The sequence below is a fragment of the Desmodus rotundus genome, chromosome 13 (assembly GCF_022682495.2).
Source record: "Desmodus rotundus isolate HL8 chromosome 13, HLdesRot8A.1, whole genome shotgun sequence".
In the NCBI taxonomy this organism is placed as follows: domain Eukaryota; kingdom Metazoa; phylum Chordata; class Mammalia; order Chiroptera; family Phyllostomidae; genus Desmodus; species Desmodus rotundus.
In genome coordinates this window covers 27,183,413-27,202,314 of record NC_071399.1, presented here as the reverse complement: position 1 = coordinate 27,202,314, position 18,902 = coordinate 27,183,413, and the positions used below count along the sequence as shown (strand labels likewise).

The 18,902-nt window shown below is 40.3% G+C and overlaps 1 protein-coding gene across 4 annotated transcripts in view; it reads right to left on the bottom strand.

Annotated features, from left to right (window-relative positions):
* The window catches only part of PSD3 (pleckstrin and Sec7 domain containing 3), a 535,098-nt gene that overhangs the window by 75,083 nt on the left and 441,113 nt on the right, over positions 1 to 18,902 (bottom strand). For all 4 annotated transcript variants that reach the window (XM_053916638.1, XM_053916639.2, XM_053916641.2 and 1 more), the window contains one exon: positions 10,307 to 10,500. In XM_053916638.1, the coding sequence (XP_053772613.1) occupies positions 10,307 to 10,500 (194 nt within the window). The remainder of the gene's footprint in view (positions 1 to 10,306; positions 10,501 to 18,902) is intronic.

Genomic DNA, 18,902 nt, shown 5'->3' with positions numbered 1-18,902 from the left:
TCAGTACGTGTGTGACTCAAGGCAACATCTACTCTCTCAAATTTGACATGTGGGACCAAATTTGTAAAACTTGCACTGACAGCAAGTATGTACACCCCTCCGAAGTGAGTGAACCTCCCTAACCTTCTCAAGACGCTGCTACACAACACTACTTACATCCAGAGTATTTAAATTAGATTGAAAACATGAACCAAACATGGTCCTCACATCCTTAAAAAGCAATGAACATTTCGATATTTCAAATTAGAAACAAATCTCAGCTGGGCAAACTCACTGAAGGAACTATGCTAGAAATGCAATGCGATTAAAATATTTCAAAATTATTAAAGTGATCTGTCCACGCAATTAACTTTGATTCACTTCCTCCCAAACCCCCATTTCCATTTTCCAAAAGAAAACCCTAACATTTGAGCTGTTTCTGTGGGTAGTTTAATTTCCATCAAATCAATAAACAAGGTGCTGTATTATTAATAGATTGTAAAGTTTTCTAGTGGTTTTCTGCTGTGAAACATGAGGAGTTAGCAATAACCACTCCATTCCATCTTCCTCGTACATCGGTACGTTTTTCATTTGGTCTCTCGGCTGCCTCAGCAGAGCGCGCTGACATGCCTTTGTTTCCTTGGCCTGGCGGTCCCTCTCCACTTCCTCTCCGTAAGGGTAGCAGAGCCGCACGCCCTCCCTGCTGTCCTCCATTTCTCTCTCCAGTTTTACCTCCCCATATTTAAATCTTTCACATTTTTAAATGAAAAACAACCAAAATTCTGTTATTGTGGTGAAGTTTTAAAATATTACACTGTAGTGTGGTAACTACTAACTTGTGTTTTTCAGGTTTTTTGTTATTACTCTTGCACAGATTTCAAAAAAGATTCCTCAATTGTTTCTAAATTTCCTATGCAATCAGGCATTCTATCAAGTTTCTAAAAGTTTATTATGAAACATGGAGACATCAAAAGGTTAATCAAGAACAATAAAGTAAACATACACATACCATCACCTGAGTAAAAAATTATCAGTACCGGTTAGGGCAAAAGTAGGTTTACAGTTGTTCATGTGGGAAATACTGTAATTAATAATGAATAACATAAGAACAAACTCTGTTTTGCATACTACAGTTGTAAACCCACTTTTGCCCGCGCTGTGTAGCTGAACTGCTGGGTACTCATCGCCGACTGCATGTTCCCCCCCTGCTAGAGGTAACCACTACTCACAGTTACAGATTTCTTTATGCAAATGTATTCCTACTAAAAGCAGTTTCGCATGCTTTAGAATGTTGTCATTTGTGCAAATTCTGCTGCAAGCTGATGTTTTTCATTCAATGTTAGGTTTGTGAGATTCTTTCATGTGATTCATGGACCTCTAGCTTCCTTGCTTTTCATTGTTACATAGTTTTCTATTATATGACATATAAAATCCCTCTTATTTCTTATTAAGGGCCATTTAGGTTGTTTTATTTTGAGTTACTACAACATTGCTATGAACAGTCCCCCTCTGGTAAAACTGTAAAGAGTTTCTGTAGATACTCACCTAAGATTGGATTAACTGGGACATAAATGTAGTATTGTCAACTTCGCTGATGGTTGTCAACTGTCTTCCCAAGTGGTGACATGACAGATACACCCACAGGGCAGAAGAGTGATGATGGCTCTAAAGCCTCGCCGACATTCGCTGTTACCATTCTTCCCAATTCTGGCTAATGTGACATTTGGGATATGATATCTTGCTGTATGTTTTATTTGATTATCCTTGATTGTTGGTAAGATGGAGATACATAAATTTATGTATCTTCGTAAATTTATTGATCAGCTCAATTTCTTTTTCTGTGAATTGCGCAAATTATTGCCCTTTTTTCTATGGGATTGTCTTTTCTAACAAATATAAGATTTTTAATATTGTGGATATTAATCCTTTATTAGTAATATGCTACAAGTATCTTCTCCCAATATTTGGATTGATTTTTAACTTTTTAAAGAGGCTTTTAATATATAGTAGGCTTTACTTTTAATGTAATCATATGTATCAATACATTCTTTTTCTGATTTTGTTTTTTCTAAATCTTGAGAAATCCTTCTCTATCTAAAGGTAACCAAGATATTGTTCCACATTTTCTTCTAAAAATTTTAGATTTTGCCTCCCAAATGTTTACCTGTAATCTATGATTACATGAAACCAATTCTTCTGGTTGGACTGGTGTGGGGAACCACCCCTCCCCAAAGCACCCCCCAAATACTCCACCCACCCCATACCGCACATAGCTGCAGCACCACTTACTGAAGCATTTCTGTTGTCCCTAATTGTCTGAATTACTTCCTACGTCACATATCAAGTTATCATAAACACGGAACACCACTGTCCTACTGATGTCTTGTTATCGGGGAGAATGTCAGCGTGGTCCCAACGGCACTTTTTCTGCTCCGTTTTGAACATTTTATGTGGTACCTTAGCAAACAGTGTATGTGCTGTGGTAATTCTAGATGGTGATTACTCCCTGCACAGAGTAACTAAATGTAAGCTCCACAGAAGAGGGAGGCTGTGTTTAACACGTCTTTGTACAGTCTTTGCAGTCTTTGGTACTTGAGGAGTGCTTACTTCACATAGGAAAAAAAAATCCATTACTTGCACCTCAGCTTATAAACCATGGTAACAAAAACTAGACAAGCAGCTCATTTAGCGATACCACTAAAGTAAAAATATGGCATTATGTATGGTCTTGTCCATTTGTCTGTCTCCATCCCACATGCTCTGTCAGTCTAAATGGGGGAGGCAAGTCACAATTTCAGAAGACTCAAGGGAGGGAGGGGGGCTTGGCTGGGGTGGGGAGAAAATGCAGACAACTGTAACTGAACAACAATAAAGTAATTAAAGAATAAAATAAAATAAAATAATTTAAAAATTAAAAAAATTAAAGAGCTTAATTTAAAAACAAAACACAACAAACAAAGACAACAACAAAAGACTCAGGAGCCAGAACAGCAGCAGCGATTGTGCAAGGGGGCCGGGTGGGGCACTCCAGGGAGCCGTGGAAGCTGTGGGCAACAGGAACATGCCTAACTAGGTTCGTGCAATTCCATTCACAACACGCACTGCGGCGGCCAAGCCAAAGAACTGTTCATGCCCACCGGCCCTAATTGGAGACCCACAGTCATCTAAATACACACGCTACGTAGTGATGGACTGTCCTGACCACACAAAAAGTGCTGAATTAAGCGTCTTCTAAGCATTTATTTCCTCATGGACACTGGTTTTAACAATATGCTACAATTAATTTGCTATCATCAGACTTTAGTTTCACCAGAAGTCCTGTTATGCTATACTACAGCTTTGGATAAGACATTTAAGACTAATTTCCTCCTCAATAAACTGGGGAAGATGATGATGATGATGACGACGACGACGATGATGATGATGGTGGTGGTGGTGGTGGTGGTACCTGTTTCACAGGGTGAAGATGAAATGGGGTGGTGCACGCAGTGCTAGAATACAGCTCTACTGACTGGGCAGTCACTTAACTGTGACTGTCACTATCCCCAGTCAGAACATTACTTTCTTAGTGTTTTGTTTCCCGTCACTTTAATTTCCCCAAGTATCTTCCACCAGACTGATACAACCAAGAGCTTATATTGAATTTTGTTTTTCATTCTGCTTGAGAAAATCCAGAACACACATTTTGTTTTCTAAATTTGACTGTTCAAAGCTCTCCCCCTTAGTATCAGCTTTAATGGGTTCAGTAAACATACTTTTATGAGAGATACGACATTTGCTTTTAATCATGATTTGTCTCCTGGAGGCAGAAATTCTTAGCCAGGCATATCTTCAAAATGCTAAATGAATAAGTAAATAAAATGAAGTAAAGAAAACCTCTAAGGTTTTTAAAATGTTAATACGAGCAATTGCAGATGCCATCTAACAAGCTGAGTTTAGAGCTAATTAAAAAAATGAGAGATACTGAATCTTAAGTCAGACAACCAGTCATTTAGACACACGTTAATCAGGTTTTTAATTTCTCCATAGAGCTATGACACAAATCTTCCCCTATTAAAACCGTTTAGTAATATCTGTCATCAGAGAACCTGGTCACGCTTACCTATGTGGACAAATGCCAAAACAGCTCCACTGACAGTGAACATGACAAACCCAAGTCAATGACTATGGACTTAGCAGCATCAATACGCCCAAAAGGTATCATTATACAGACTTCTCAAACATTAGCCGAAGCCCATGTTCCATGAAAGCTCCACTGTTGTTTTATTTTTTAATGTATTGCAAATAAAAAGTGCTGAATTTCAGAGCACATTAAACATGAGTATTATAAAGCATATTTCAAATTTGCTTATAGTGACTACCTTTCAAAAGAGAAAGCAGATGCCTTCAGAAGCAGGTCAGGCACGCTGGCGGATTTCCAGGAAGCCGCAGCAAAGTAACACTGACATAAACCAGTTCAACCGTACGTGATTGAAAGTCCAAAAAACTGGGGTGGGGGAACATGGGGAAGGTTAGCTGGGAAGAAAATGTATCCCTTTCTGGTTCTTCAAATACATATCTAAAGAGTTTGTACTCAAAGACTTAGATTTCCTTATCACTTTCTGTTTTTAAAATTTTTTTCTTTCCTTTTTAAAATTACCATTTAGTCCCCATATACCATCTCATCTCCTTATATTTCCTCATTTCATAGCTCAGTAAATTTAGGTCTCTTGAGGTCTGAGGCAACAAGAAAGAAATTTCTCAACAAAAGGGATCAGTAACCAGTTTAGTTCTATTTATGCCCATAAAAGATTAACTGCGACAGAAACTACCCTCCTATCATAACTGGAAACAGGGCAATATATAAAACAAATGTTTTCAGACCTTGTACAGTGGCAATTTTGGATGTGACTCCGAAGAGAAAGGGACAAATGAGCCCCTAGATTACTGCCTGGAGGAAATGCCTAGGACCCAGTAGAGAAGAGAGTTCCTCAACAGAGTCTGAAAGGCATGCTGAATTCAAGAGCTCAAGGGGGAGTTTGGTGAGGCTGAAGTGGCTAGAATTTGTAGAGGAGATCAAAAGAGAGGAGAAACATACACAAAAAGACAGCTCGGGGGCTTGCAGAGAAATCCCCATATCTTGGCTGCAGAACTGATCTGAGTTCACCTAAAAGCAAACTATCGAGTGCGTGGGGGGGACCCACCAAAAGTAGTGGAATGACAAATTTCAAGGGCTCACATAGAGCTAGCAATAGTTTGTGTTCTTATCAGAGTAGAAAGACTCCATAATACCAGGGACTGGACGGAGTCTAAAGAAGAGTAATAATACTTTAGTAATGGAGCTAAATAATGCCAGAATAAAGGCTGCTCTCAATCTACCATGTAACAAAGAGTAAGGCAAGTCTCTAAAGGATTCCGTTGACCTACAAGTTACTTATCTGCACAGTAGAGTAAAATCCAATGTCCTTTAGAGAAATATAACTAAATCCAGCCCTGAAAAGTGTCACAATATCTGACATTCAAATAACAATTATTAAGAGTGCAAAAAAAAAAAAAAGAGGAAAGTATGACTTATAGCTAGTACAAAAATCAATGTAACATCCCAGAAATGAAAGGGAAAAGAATTCTAAGAGAAGGACCTTAAAATAGCTATTATAAGTGTGATAAAAATGCTCAAGGACATTACGAAAAATACAAACTTGAGAAGGGGAGAAGTAGAGAATATAAAAGATTCACAATTCAGTTTCAAAGGTAAAAAATACTACATATGAAATGAAAAACATTACAATAGACCTGAAGACACAGGAATAAAAATTTATTATAATAAAGTACTGAAAATACAAAAAGGAGTTAGAAAGAAACTGAACAATGCTTCAGTGAACCTTAGTGGAATATCGAGTGGTCTACCAGAGGAAACCAGAGTCTCAGAAAGAGGAATGGGTGTTAAAGAAATAATGGCTAAAAAATTCCCCAAGCTGGTGAAAAGTATAGACCGATGAATGCAAGCACAACAAACAGCAGATAAGGAAAACATTAGAAAACACATTAAGGTATCTCATAATAAATCAAATTATGAAAATCAAAGATAAAGAGAAAAATCTTGAAAGCAGCCAGAGAGGGGGAAACACACTAGGTACAGAGGAACAAAGAATGGCATCAGACTTTCTGTCTGAAACCATGCAGGGCAGGGAACAATGGAACAACGTTTTAAAATTACTGAGAGAAAAAGGAAACACTGCTAAAGAATTGAACATAAATTTCTATCATTAAGATGCAATATAAATTGTTTAAAAATCAATAAAACATGAGAACAGTTCTTACCAGCAGGAGTTTACTATAAGACATATAAGAGGAAATTGTTCGAGCAAAAAATAAAACCACCAAAAAATGATACTAAACAGAATTTTGGAACTGCAAAAAGAAATCCAGTACCCCAGGAATGGTCAGTATGTATCAAAGTAAAAAACACTTCTGTTTCAAGCAAAAGTAGTAACAATGTCCTATGAGTTTTATAACATATATATAATTAAAATGTATGACAATAGCATACATGATAGGAAAAGAGAAAGGTAAGTAACATGTTATAAGGATCTCAAACTACATGTGAAGTAGTAAAATTTGGATAGACTGTGACAAATTAAAGGTTTTATTGTACACACTACAGCAATCACGGACATTATGAAACAAAAGAGGCACAGCTAATACGTCAATGGTGAACACAGAAACACACACCATCCTAAACAAGGCAAGGAGAGAGGAAAAACTGAAAGATGAATTAAGTAGAAAACAAATAACAAGATGGTAGATCTGAAGTCAACAGCATCAGTAATGACCACAAACGTACACTGCCTAAACAATTCAATTAAAGGACAGATTGTCAGCTGAGTAAAAAGCAAGACCCATCATTATAATACTAAAAATTTTGAAGACTTCACAGATAAAAATTGAGAACTTAGAAAAAATTTTTATGTATCATGCAAAAACTAAAAAGAAAGCTAGAATCATTATATTAACATTAGACAAAGTAGACTTTGAAATAAAGAATGTGACCACAAGGATCATCTCATGGCAAAGGGGTCGTTTTATCAAGAGGACAAAACATACATATCTGGCAGGAATGCAAAATGGTACAGACAGTTTAGAAAAGAGTTTGGAGGTTTCTTATAAAGTTAACTATATACTTAACATACACACCAGCAATCTCACTCCCTTACTCCTAGGTAACTTCTAAAAACATACATACATGCAAAGACTTCTGTGTGAATGTCTAAAGCAGATGTACTTGTAAGAGCCAAACATGGAAAACACCCAAATGTCCAGCCGGTGAAGTGGGGGGTATCCAAACTATGGAATGAACGTGCCACTCAGCAATAAGAGAGACAATCTACGAATTCACACGGCACACGACAAAATGGATGAATCTGCAAAGAACACTGCTAAGTCAAAGTCTGAATTCCATTTACTAAAATTCTAGAAAGGTAAAGTATAGTGCTCGTGGACAGATAACTGCATGCCATGGGCTGGGAGGAAAGGGAGACAAAAGTTAACTGCAAAAGTACATAAAACTTTTCCAGGTAAAGAAAACATTACGTATCTTGATTGTGAGGTGGGTACACAACTGTACCTATTTCTCAAAACTCAAACTATACACTTGGTGAGTTCCAGTGTATGTAAATTATCACTAGAAATTACTCACTTTCTGCACTGGAAAAGTACATTATCTGTCCACACTGAAGTTAATGGAGAACAGATGACAGCTAGCTGGGGGGTTTAGGGGGTGGAAGGATTGGGCAAAAAGGAAAAAGGACTCATGGGCACAGAAATCAGGGTGGTGATTGCTGGAGAAGTGGGGTATAAAGGGACTAAATGGTAATGGAAAAAACATAATAAAGATTATACATTAAAAAATATGGAAAATTGGAATGAGAATACACAGGAAGAGCCTGAAGAATTAAAGACAGCTAAAACTTCGAGATTGCTTCCAATACCCTTCTCTCAAAGGCAGAGGGGAAAAAGCACCGCCCCACCCCATGATAAAGCAACTGACAGGAATGAAGCCCAGAGACAGGGGCCCAATCAGCCCCCGATGACTAGATCCCTCTGTTTTTCCATCCATGTCTGTATTCTGAGGCAGAAACAGACAGAAGCAGGGGCAGGTTAAGTCCAATGAATGGCAGGTAAAACTCTTACAGTTGCTAAAAAGACAAAAGCCCTGTGACACTTAAAACTGCCCTAATCAACCATACGTTCTCAAAGGAGTTAGCTAAAGGTTTAAAGGTGTGTGACCAGCAGGAGAAGCTCTGATCTGGTACAGGAGGTCTCTGATGGCTCAGCTGCTGAGAAACTCCCAGGCTTCATACCCACACTCACATGCCGTGCACTGCCAAGGGAACAGAGCTCCCAGCTGGGCAGTTCTCTCAAGGGACCCTTGGTGGTGGCCCAGGAAAACACGGACAAAGAAAAATTTCAGAAATAGGCTAAATCCAGGGACACACTGGAATAACTTAAACAAGGATGTCAATCCATTTCTAGGGAAGTGAGTCAATGAAATGATGCTCACTGATGAGTCTCCTGGTCTGGCAGGATGTAGTGACAGTGTCTGAATCCATGATAGCTGTTTTGCTTCCTTTTTTGCCTTTTCTTGAATTGGTATTTTAAACCACCATTATTCTGTTTTCCTTTTTTGCCTCTAGTGCTTTGCATGAAGTATGTCAGTTATTTCTGCATTTTTCCATTTAGCTCACAGAGTGAAGCTACATCCCAACCTGAGGAGGATGGACACCAACCGGCAAACTGTAGGCCTGGGGATGGGAGCCACAGCCAGACACAGCATGTGGGACAGACGTGAGTATGTTTGCGTTTGCGGTTATAAATGAAAAGATTGTACTGCATTTGGTACAAGCATTGCTTGAACTCAGCGCATGGAGGAAGGGTGTGTGTGCAGGCTGGGAACAAAGAAATGAATGTCTGCTGCTTGGTCTACCAAGAACTCTCTCTCTCTCTGAGAACTGTGTATTACTCCTTGCGGAGAAAATTCCCCTGTTGGCATTACAATCGCGTGGGTGCTGTCAGTCAAAGTATCCCATCCCCTCAGCCACACAAAACAGAGTCCTGCCCCAGAATCAGACAAAACCAGAAGTTCGGGATGAAAAAGAATCCTTCTGGTGACAAAACTGAACACATGCTCTGTAGTGCTGGCCATAATCACACACCGGCCATGTGAGAGAGTGCTGCTTCAGAGAATAAAGCTGACATGCAAAGTAATGCAGAGACAGAAATGGTTCGGGTGTCCTAGTGACAACCCTTCTCCTTCAGGTGTGTCCTTGCCCTTTTCTCCTAAGCTAGTTGGACCTATTGTCACCAGGTCCTGAGCCATGCTGTTAGAGAAAATTAAATAGCCTAGCAGGCTGGTGTGGAGATGTACTGGAAATACGGTGGGGCAATCCTGAAGAATTTGGAAATACTAAGAAACTTTCCCAGCATCATAAGTCAGTGTCAAAGCCACTCTACTACGTTTCCCTGGCTGTAACCTAACAGAATATGCTGGCACACGAAGGACAAGTGTCCAGTCACACATGGAAATGGCGGCATGTTTGTCCCAGCATGGCACACTGGTGTCTGTGGCGGGCAGGGAGGCCCTAGAGGCCGAGCCCACCGGTTTTGGCACGCACACCAGCTTAGCTTAGCCTGTTTGAGGACACCAAACTGCCGTTTCACGCTGCAAAGTGTGCTCCAGCTCTCGCGACTCCCAAACACCAGGTCTGGCAGTAGACGTTCATATCGCACACTTCCCGGAGCCGTCAGATGGGACTCCTTCGATTTCCCAGCTATGCCACGTTCGCCTACGTCACAGCTGCCCATCTTCCGCGAAGGCCGATTCTCCCGCGTGTGCTTGGATCTCTCCATTCTTTCGAGCCCTGCGTTGTCTCCTGGGTTTTATTCCAATGATCATTCTGTGTGCTATAAGTTCAACTTTCCCCTTTCCGACCAGAAAATGTAAGTGAGGCCCCTGGCATGAAGACAGGAACCTCATCCGCCCTCTTCGCTACTACACTCTTTGATGCCTGGCACTAGCAGATACTCAGAAGTGTTTGTCGAAAGCAGTAACAAGTGAATAAAAAGTTGGAAGTGAATAATCTGTAAGAAGACTTCCATTTCTGAAGTTCTGCAACTGTACGTCAAGAAGATCAGGTGGTGGATTTCTGCCTTAGGGTTAGAGGTTAAATCAAACTTTAATAATTCTTTTCTAGATCAACATAACTTTCCCTCATCTTTGACTTTACTTCATAAAAAATCACTTTAAATTTTGAGCCTAAAGATGAAATAAATGACAACAAATGATGCTTACTTTTCTTTCCATCCATATCTGCGTGAATCTTCCGACCCAGGAACCCACTTTTGTACACGGCAGCATTTGGGTCGTGGGGAATGTCCAAGAATGGGTTGGTAGTACTCCCAATGCGGCTGATGGTCTTCGGATGTGTTCCGTTAGCCTTTTCGTCAGTGCCTTCTGATGGAGACTTTTTTTTCTCTTCATCATCTCTAAAGGGAGAAAACACAAAAATTGAGCACCTACCGCAATATTCAGCGAACCAAGTTTTTTAGTGTAATAAACCACTGTGCTCCCCAATGGCCTAGCAGCCTTAATAAAAACCATGGTAACAGCAGCTACCATTCACTAAACATCTCCTATGTGCCAGGTATTAACGATCATGACAATCTTGTCAGACGACAATAGTAGCCGCCTATACTGAGATAAGGAAACAGACTCAGACTCGAAATAAGTACTGAAGTTGAGATCTAGTAATTAAAGGAAGAAATGGTGAGAATAAGATGTCCAATCTCTAAAGCCTCTGCTCTTCCCACCCACTATAGTGCCTTCACATTCACCTTCTTTCAAATGCGAGGATGTTCTTTGGTGGAGATCATGAGTTTGATGCTGATTTTTGGTATCCACATGGTCTAGCATAATGCCAAGCATACAGAACACAACAAATAATTACAGGTTCAGTCCACTGAGTAGCACTGAATTACATCTACCAAATAACCAGGGTAACCTCGAATATCAAAACCACAGGTAAAGCAACCAATGGGTTAGGATGGTTTGCCAGGCACAGTGCTTTGGCATCTAACAGCTACTATTTTCCGAACCACCACGAAAGTGGGGGGCACCCTATCAGCCATGCTTGAGATTGTAACGGGCACGAAGTACAAGGAGAAAATGGGAGTGTAGAAGGAAGTCAATAAGCTCTGATACACTGCTGGAAAACAAAGCACCATAAAAATAAGAGCATTTGTCTTAGCTCCTGTTTTAATTTTCTGAATTAACCTCTGGTTTCACTGTTTATTAAACTTTGGTTATTGAATCTTTTTGTTAAAACTGCCAAAATAACCACCAATAAAATATATTTTAAACAAACCACAAAATTAACAATCATCAAAAGTGTTTATTTGGTGATTGAGAAAAATTGCCTTTTTTCTCCACTGGTATTTGGTAAGTCTTTGTGAGATACATGAAAATACCAGTGGACTCTGAGACACCTATATGGTACTTTTGAGATAATTTTGGATGTCCAAAGATAGTACACAGGTTCCCACATGCCCAGCACCCAGTTTCCACAATGGTAACAGCTTATATAACTACAGTAAAAGTTCAAAACAAAGAAATCAACACTATGAAATGAGGAATTAAACTTGAGTTTATTCAGATTTTACAAGTTTTTTTGCTAATATTTTTTTCTGTCCCAGGATCCTCCCCATGATCCCGCGGTGCCTTGAGTTCTCACGTCTCCCCCAGTCAGTGACAGTCCCTCAGCCTCTCCTTGTCCTTCATGGCCCTGACACTGAAGCGGACTGGTCAGGTATTCTGTAGACTGTCCCCGATTTAGGTTTGTTTCATGTCTTCTCACATTTAGGTTAAGGTTATATATTTTGGGGGAAGGATGCCGTAGCTGGTGCACCTTCCGAGCGCCTCAGATTGTTTACGGCCAGGCATATTAACCTCGATCGCTTAGTAAGGTGGTATCTAGCAAGTTCCTATACTGGGAAGTTACTATTTTTCTTTGAAAATGATTTTGGGGAGATATTTTATGACCATGAAAATATCCCCTTTCTTAAAACGCTCATTTTAGCATTGATCAGTGACTCCTACCTGTGTCAATTATTGCTGCGGTGATGTAATAATGGTGATTTTATTCCCCTCATTTCTCCCACCTTACTAATTGCAACTCCGCTCTAAGTATGGACAATGGATTTTAAATTTTTCTTTGGGTTATAATAAAACAGTATTATTATTTAATTTTTGCTCAAATTTTTCCAGCTTTGGCCATTGGAAGTTATATCAAGTAGGCTGGCCACATAAGGCTACTGAGAACGTAAAATGTACATAGTCCAAATCCAGATGCGCAGTAAGTGAAAAAATACGGAGATTTCAAAAGACAGAAAATAGTTCAATTATTTTTATACTGATTACACACTGAAATGATAATATTCTGAATACAATGGGTTAAATTAAAAAATACATTATAAAACTTTTCTTGTTACTTTTTACTTTTATAACGTGCCTACTAAAACTTTTAAATTACATATGTGGCATGGATTACATTTCTCTTAAACAGGGCTGTTGTGAGAAAGGCCTGCATGTCCTATGACGTTGGAATACTAAAGGCTGGGTACAACATTGGGGCCATAATTGGAGAAATGTTCAACGTACAGATCAGTAAGGCTCTGTGACAGTAAGTGAAAATATTCAATCCTGCAAAACAAGTGTTCTTGATACTGTGAAGGTTAATGAAATGACCTTTCAGACTCTTGAGAGTAAGAATCTGTCGTGGCCAGAGATGCAGGTTGGCACCATCTGGTGATGGCTGTCTTCTGGGCTTAAATACACATGGGTGTGTGATGGCTGGGACTTCCAGGACAGAAGTGACATCAGAAATAATACTGTGAGGACCTTTTCCTTTGCTGCTAGCACTCCCCACCACCGCCTTGCACTCCCTTCTCTTTTATTCCTGCCCTTCCTCCTCCATCTCCTCAGTCCCTAGAACTTTTGCCGGTTCCATTTGAGACAGGAAGTGGCAGAGAATAGGAACTGATCACGAAATCCCTGAAGTCACATTATTGCTGCTGGCATCATTGTGGGGGGCTTTGTTTTTATAGATATCATAAATGCAAGTGCCTCCCCATAAGGGAGGCTGTTTCCATCATATGTAAAAGCAGATATAAATTAGCACAATATATTCATAAAAGTGATTCTATAAATCAACTTAACTCATTTCTATAGAAAACAGTCCCTTAACTAGGGCTTTCCCGCGTAGCCTGACCCACTGAGGCATTTTCAGAGTGATTTTACAAAAGATTTTGCTGGAGTAAAACAGAGAAGACCCAAAGGGCTCTCTGTCTTGATTGTGAAAAGAATGAGCTGTAGATGAATATCTTGTACATTTCAAAGATTCGTAGCCTACTGAGATTCCAGCCGTCGCACACCTTACAACCTACAAAAATCCCTCGAACGTTCCCCACACCAACCTGTTCTCTCGGTGATCAGGTGTATCATTCGCTGGGTAGGCCAAGCCCACTACATCGTGATGCAGTGGACTTCCATAACAACAAAAGCTCTAGTGCCGGCCGTGGGTAACTTCTCTACCTCTCTTTTTTTTCTAAAGGGCAATTATAAATCACGAATTTTCCATATTCTGCCTTACTCATGACAGGTGCTTTTGTTTTTAAACAAAAAATTAGATAAGGAATCATACAAATCCCCTGGAGTCTTGTATTTCACTGAAATTCCACAAAAATGAAAAACAACTGCTTCCTAAAATTTACAATAGTTGAATACTGTTACAGCGACCCAGCCACTAAGCAGACTATGAAACTCACCATTTGGCAAGTCTCATTAAAGTGGGGTTTCAGCTAGCAACACATGCGAAAATTAAGTTATCTTGAAGGGCCTGTTATGTGGCATTCAAAATACTGTAAAAACAAATTGGTGGGGCTTTTGTGCGTGAGGGGTGTCAGGGTGGGAAATGACAGTTAAAAAGAAACACTGTGTCGATCTGAGCTGAGATATTACCCGACCTGCAAAATCCTCACTAAGAATGTGATATTGGAGTTGGGCAATGAAGAGAAGTTCAAGTTCAGCAGGCAAACGAAGTGGAGAGGGCACTCCCAAGTGTTCACATTTTTGTGTGCATTTCCTTTTTTTATTGTAGCAAAACATTTAAAATTTATCATTTTTAATTTTTAAACAGCACAGTTCTGTGGCAATAAGTACATTCGCTTTGCTGTGAAACCAGCACTACCCACTACCAACCATCTCCAGAATTGTTCATCATCCCAAACTGAAATGCTGTACCCACTAAGTAACGACTCCTTATTCCCTCCTCCCTCAACCACTGGCAATAACTACCCCACTCTGTTTCTGTGCATTTGGCTTCTCTGGGTAGCTTGTATAAACAGAATCCTACATTACCTGACTGACTCATTTCACTTAGCACAGTGTCCTGAAGGTTCACCCATTCATCCGTTAAGGAACACTTGCGTCGCTTCCACTTTTTGGCTACTGTGACTAATGCTGCTATAAACATAGGTATACAGATCTTTCTGAGTTTTTGCTTTCAATTCTTTTGGGGATACACCCAGAACTGGAATTGCTAGAACATATGCTAATTCTTTTAAAATTTTTTTGAGGAAGCACCAAATTGTTCTCCACAGTGGCTGCACCATTTTACATTCCCACCAACAGTGCACAGGAATAACCTTTACTCCACATGCTTGCTAACACATTTTCTGGCGCTTTGCTAGTAGCCATCCTAATGGGTATAAGGTAGTAGTATCTCATTGCGGTATTGATTTACATTTCCCTAACGATCAGTGATGTTGAGCAGCTTTTCACTTACCTGTTGGCCTTTCATATATCTTCTTAGGAAAAAGGTCAGTTCAAGTCTTGCCCATCTTTAAACTGCATTACAGCCACATTCTGCTTAATAACAGGGATATGTTCTGAGGCACTGGGTACTATACACGCAGCAGTAGGTGGGGCTATGAATTAGCTTCCCTGACCTGGGGAGGCAGCAGGATGAGACCAGGGCCTACATGGCTCACTGTTTGGGGCCCCGCATCAGGTAGTAGTAGCGTGCACCGAATATCCCGGTCAGACACAGCCAGCTGTTTTGCTCGGCAGGCAGGAAAAGCCATGGGCTGCGCTCCCTGTTCAAGTGCTGCGATAATCAGGCTGTTGGATGGGTTCTGAAGCTTCCTGTGTGCTGTCTGGTAAGGTTCCCTGGTTGGGTGGGCTGAAGACTATATTCAGTAGTACGTGGGGCTATGACTCAGCTCTTCTGCCTGGATGTGGGCAGACCAGGCTCCAGGGCCAGCAGAACTCCTTGAGTAGGAAACCAAATTAGGCAGACCCGCACCCTGCCAACAGCCCTGGTCAGACTACTGAAACGTCGACGTGGTTCCACAGATGAGCAAAGCCACTGGGCGGGACCACTATTTGGGCTCTGCAGTCAAGAACTCAGACTGCCAAGTGTTGGTTATTAAAAATCCCTCCCTGCCTTCTCTGTCTCACTGAGATCCCCATGGGGCAAAACCAGAGTAGGGGCTCCCACGAAGCAACCCACAATGCTGGGGGCGTGGACATCACCTTGAGCTCTCTTCTCATTGGCGGAACTGTAGGCATAGGGGACACCTCTCAGTGTGGTGCTGCACTGGCCTGGGGGAGGGGCAATACAGCCGACAGCCATTCCTCTCACCCTTCTAATGCAGTCTGTCTTGGCCTCAGTGGTATGGGGTCGGGGTGGGGGGGTCCTTCAGCCTCACTCCGAAGTTCTAGGATTGTCCCAGCGATGTCCTGGCCATGAACAGCTGTTAGTTGTTCTCCTTGTGAGGCGGAGCAAAGCCTAAAATGACCTATGTCACCATCCTGGCAATGTCTCCTTTTTACTTTTGAAAAATAATTTTGTAGAGTATAGAATTTTAGGCTGGTGAGTTTGTTGAGTTTTTTTTTTCTCTTGATACTTTAAATATTTCATTACAATCTTTTCTTGCTTGCACGATTTCTGAAAAGTTGAATGTAATTCTCATCTTTGTTACTCTATAGGTAAGATGTTTTTCTCCTCTGGCTACTTTCAAAATTTTTTTCTTTTCTTTGATTTTTTTGCAGTTTGTATATAATCTGCCTAGGTGTAGTTTTTTTTTGTTTTACACCTGTAGTTTTTATCCTGCTCAGTGATCTGAGTTTCATGGATCTGTGGTATGATATCTAACATTAACTTGGGGGAAATTCTCAGTCATTGTTGCTTCAAAATTTTTCTTTCCCACTTCCTGATATTCTCATTATATGTATGTGGGACAACTACACCTTTTGTAGTTGTCCCACAGTTCTCTGGCATTTCATTCCAAATCCTCACACCCAGCATTTTTCTTTTTGTTTTTCCACTTTTGGAATTTCCACAGATATATTCTTTAAATTTAAAAAAATTTTCAATTACAGTTGATATTAAATACTATGTTGTATTAGTTTTAGGAGTACAGGACTGTGGTTAGACAATTGTATACTTTACAAGTGTACCCCCATCCCGATATTTCCAGTACGCACCTGGCACTGTACATACTTTATTACAATATCATTGACTATGTTGCCTACACTGTAGTTTACATCCCCTTGAGTATTTTGTAACTATCAATTTGTACTTCTTAATCTCTTCACCCCTCTCACCCTGACCTCAAGCCCCTTCCCCTCAGGCAACCACCAGTCTGTTCTCTGTATTTATGAGTGTATTTTGATTTGATTTATTCACTTATTTTTTCTTTAGATTTCACATATAAGTGAAACCATATGGTATTTGTCTTTCTCTAAGTTATTTCACTTAGTATAATCCCCTCATGGCCCATCCATGCTGTCCCAAATGGTAAGATTCCATTCTTTTTCATGGCTGAGTAATATTCCACTGTAGATATGTATCACCGTTTTTTTATCCACTTGTCTACTGATGGATACCTGGGTTGCTTCTATAGCTTGGTTATTGTAAATAATGCTGCAATAAACATAGGAGTGCATTTAGTATTCTTTCAAATTAGCGTTTTGGGTTTCTTTGGATGTTTACCCAGCTCTATTTTTAATTTTTTGAGGGCCCACCATACTGTTTTCCGCAGTGGCTGTACCAGTCTGCATTCCTACCAATGGTGTATGAGGGTTCCCTTTTCTCCACGCCCTCGCCAGTACCTGTTTGTTGGTTTACTGATGACAGTCGTTGTGACGGGTGTCAAGTGATAACTCATGTGGTTTTAATTTGCATTTCTCAGATGATTAGTGAAGTTGAGCATCTTTTCATGTGTCTATTGACACATTCTTAAGCTCAAAGATTCTCTTCTCAGATGTGTCCAGTCTACTAATGAGGCCATCAAAAGCATCCTTCACTTCTGTTACAGCGTTTTTGATCTCCCGCATTTCTTTTTAAATTCTTTCTTAGAATCTCCATTTGCCTGCTCACATTGCCCATCTGTTCTTTCATGCTGTCTACTGTATTCATTAGTGTCCTTGGCACATTAATCATAGTTGTTTTACATTTCTGGTCTGATAATTCCAAATCCCTGCTATATATGAGTCTCGTTCTGATGCTTGCTCTGTCTCTCTCCAAACCGTGTTTATTACCTTTTAGTATCCTTATACTTTTCTCTTGATAGTTAGAGACAACGTACTGAGCAGAAGGAATTGCCGTAAGTAGGCCTTCAGTAATGTGGTAATGAGGTCGGGGAAGGGAACCATTCCACAGTTCTGTGATTTGCACTCAGTCTTTAGTGAGCGTGAGCTACTGAACTGTGAACCTCACATAAACTTCTCCGTCCCCGACTCCCCCTCTCTCCCACCGTGGCATCAAGAAGAGTATCTCTCCCTTCTGCCTCACTGTGGCAAAGCCAGTGGGTCAGGCTTCTCTCTGCTTCTTTAATTCTGGTTTCTCAGACCATATTCAAGTCAGGTGGGCTGAGCTCAGCAGACTTGGCAGTCACTCAGGTCCCCATCACATTCCCCAATCGAACTTTCCTAGGGCACCTTGTACTTCGGCTACAGAGCAAATATTGGACTCCATTTGATTCAGTACTCCTCTAGCCAGAATACTAAAGATGGGAATAGGGGTATGAATCAGACACCAAACTTCACCCTGAACCTGAAAAGATGGCCATGATCATCATCCTAAGTTAATGTCTTTACGACCACCCTACAAAGGCAGATGTCGCAATCTCAACGAAAACCCAAGGCTCAGACAGGTGAGCCTCTCGTGGTAAGTGGGTAACGGGCCTTTTTTAATTCACAGAGCAGTTCACAGTGATGCTGATTCACGGGCGCAACACATCTTTATGGAATGACGGTAATGGCTGATGGACTGTGGTGATCGTTACGCAGCTCTTGAAACTGACCCAACCCTTGAAACTGTACACTGATGTGGGTAAATTTTATGGTAAGTAAATTATGCCTCAATAAACCTGTTTTTTAGAAAATAAACATAGTGGTTGAGTGTAGGAACAGAACGTTAACTTGAATATCATTACAATACTGTGATCAGGTGATTACTGGAAAACAAAGTGAATACACTTATTAAAAATGTGCTCACTTGTCATGGGGTTTTTATTATATCATGTCATATAATGCCAAAAGGCAGAATGATTTTAAAAAGAATCTGCCTTTTACACTTACCAAAAATAAAAAATAAAAAGGCACGTATATTTAAAAATTCTGATGAAAACAGGAAATACATTTTACTTTCTAAAAATACCCTATTCTGACACAGGCATCTTAACTGTAAAGAAGAAAATATGCTTTTATGAGAAGTGTTGAGCTCCATCCTTAGCCGTTTAACACCAAGAAGGGTGCTGCCGGAGGCGAGGAAGAAACAGACTAGGACCTCGGCTTTCTCAAAGAAAGGATCGGACTGTCTGTGTGT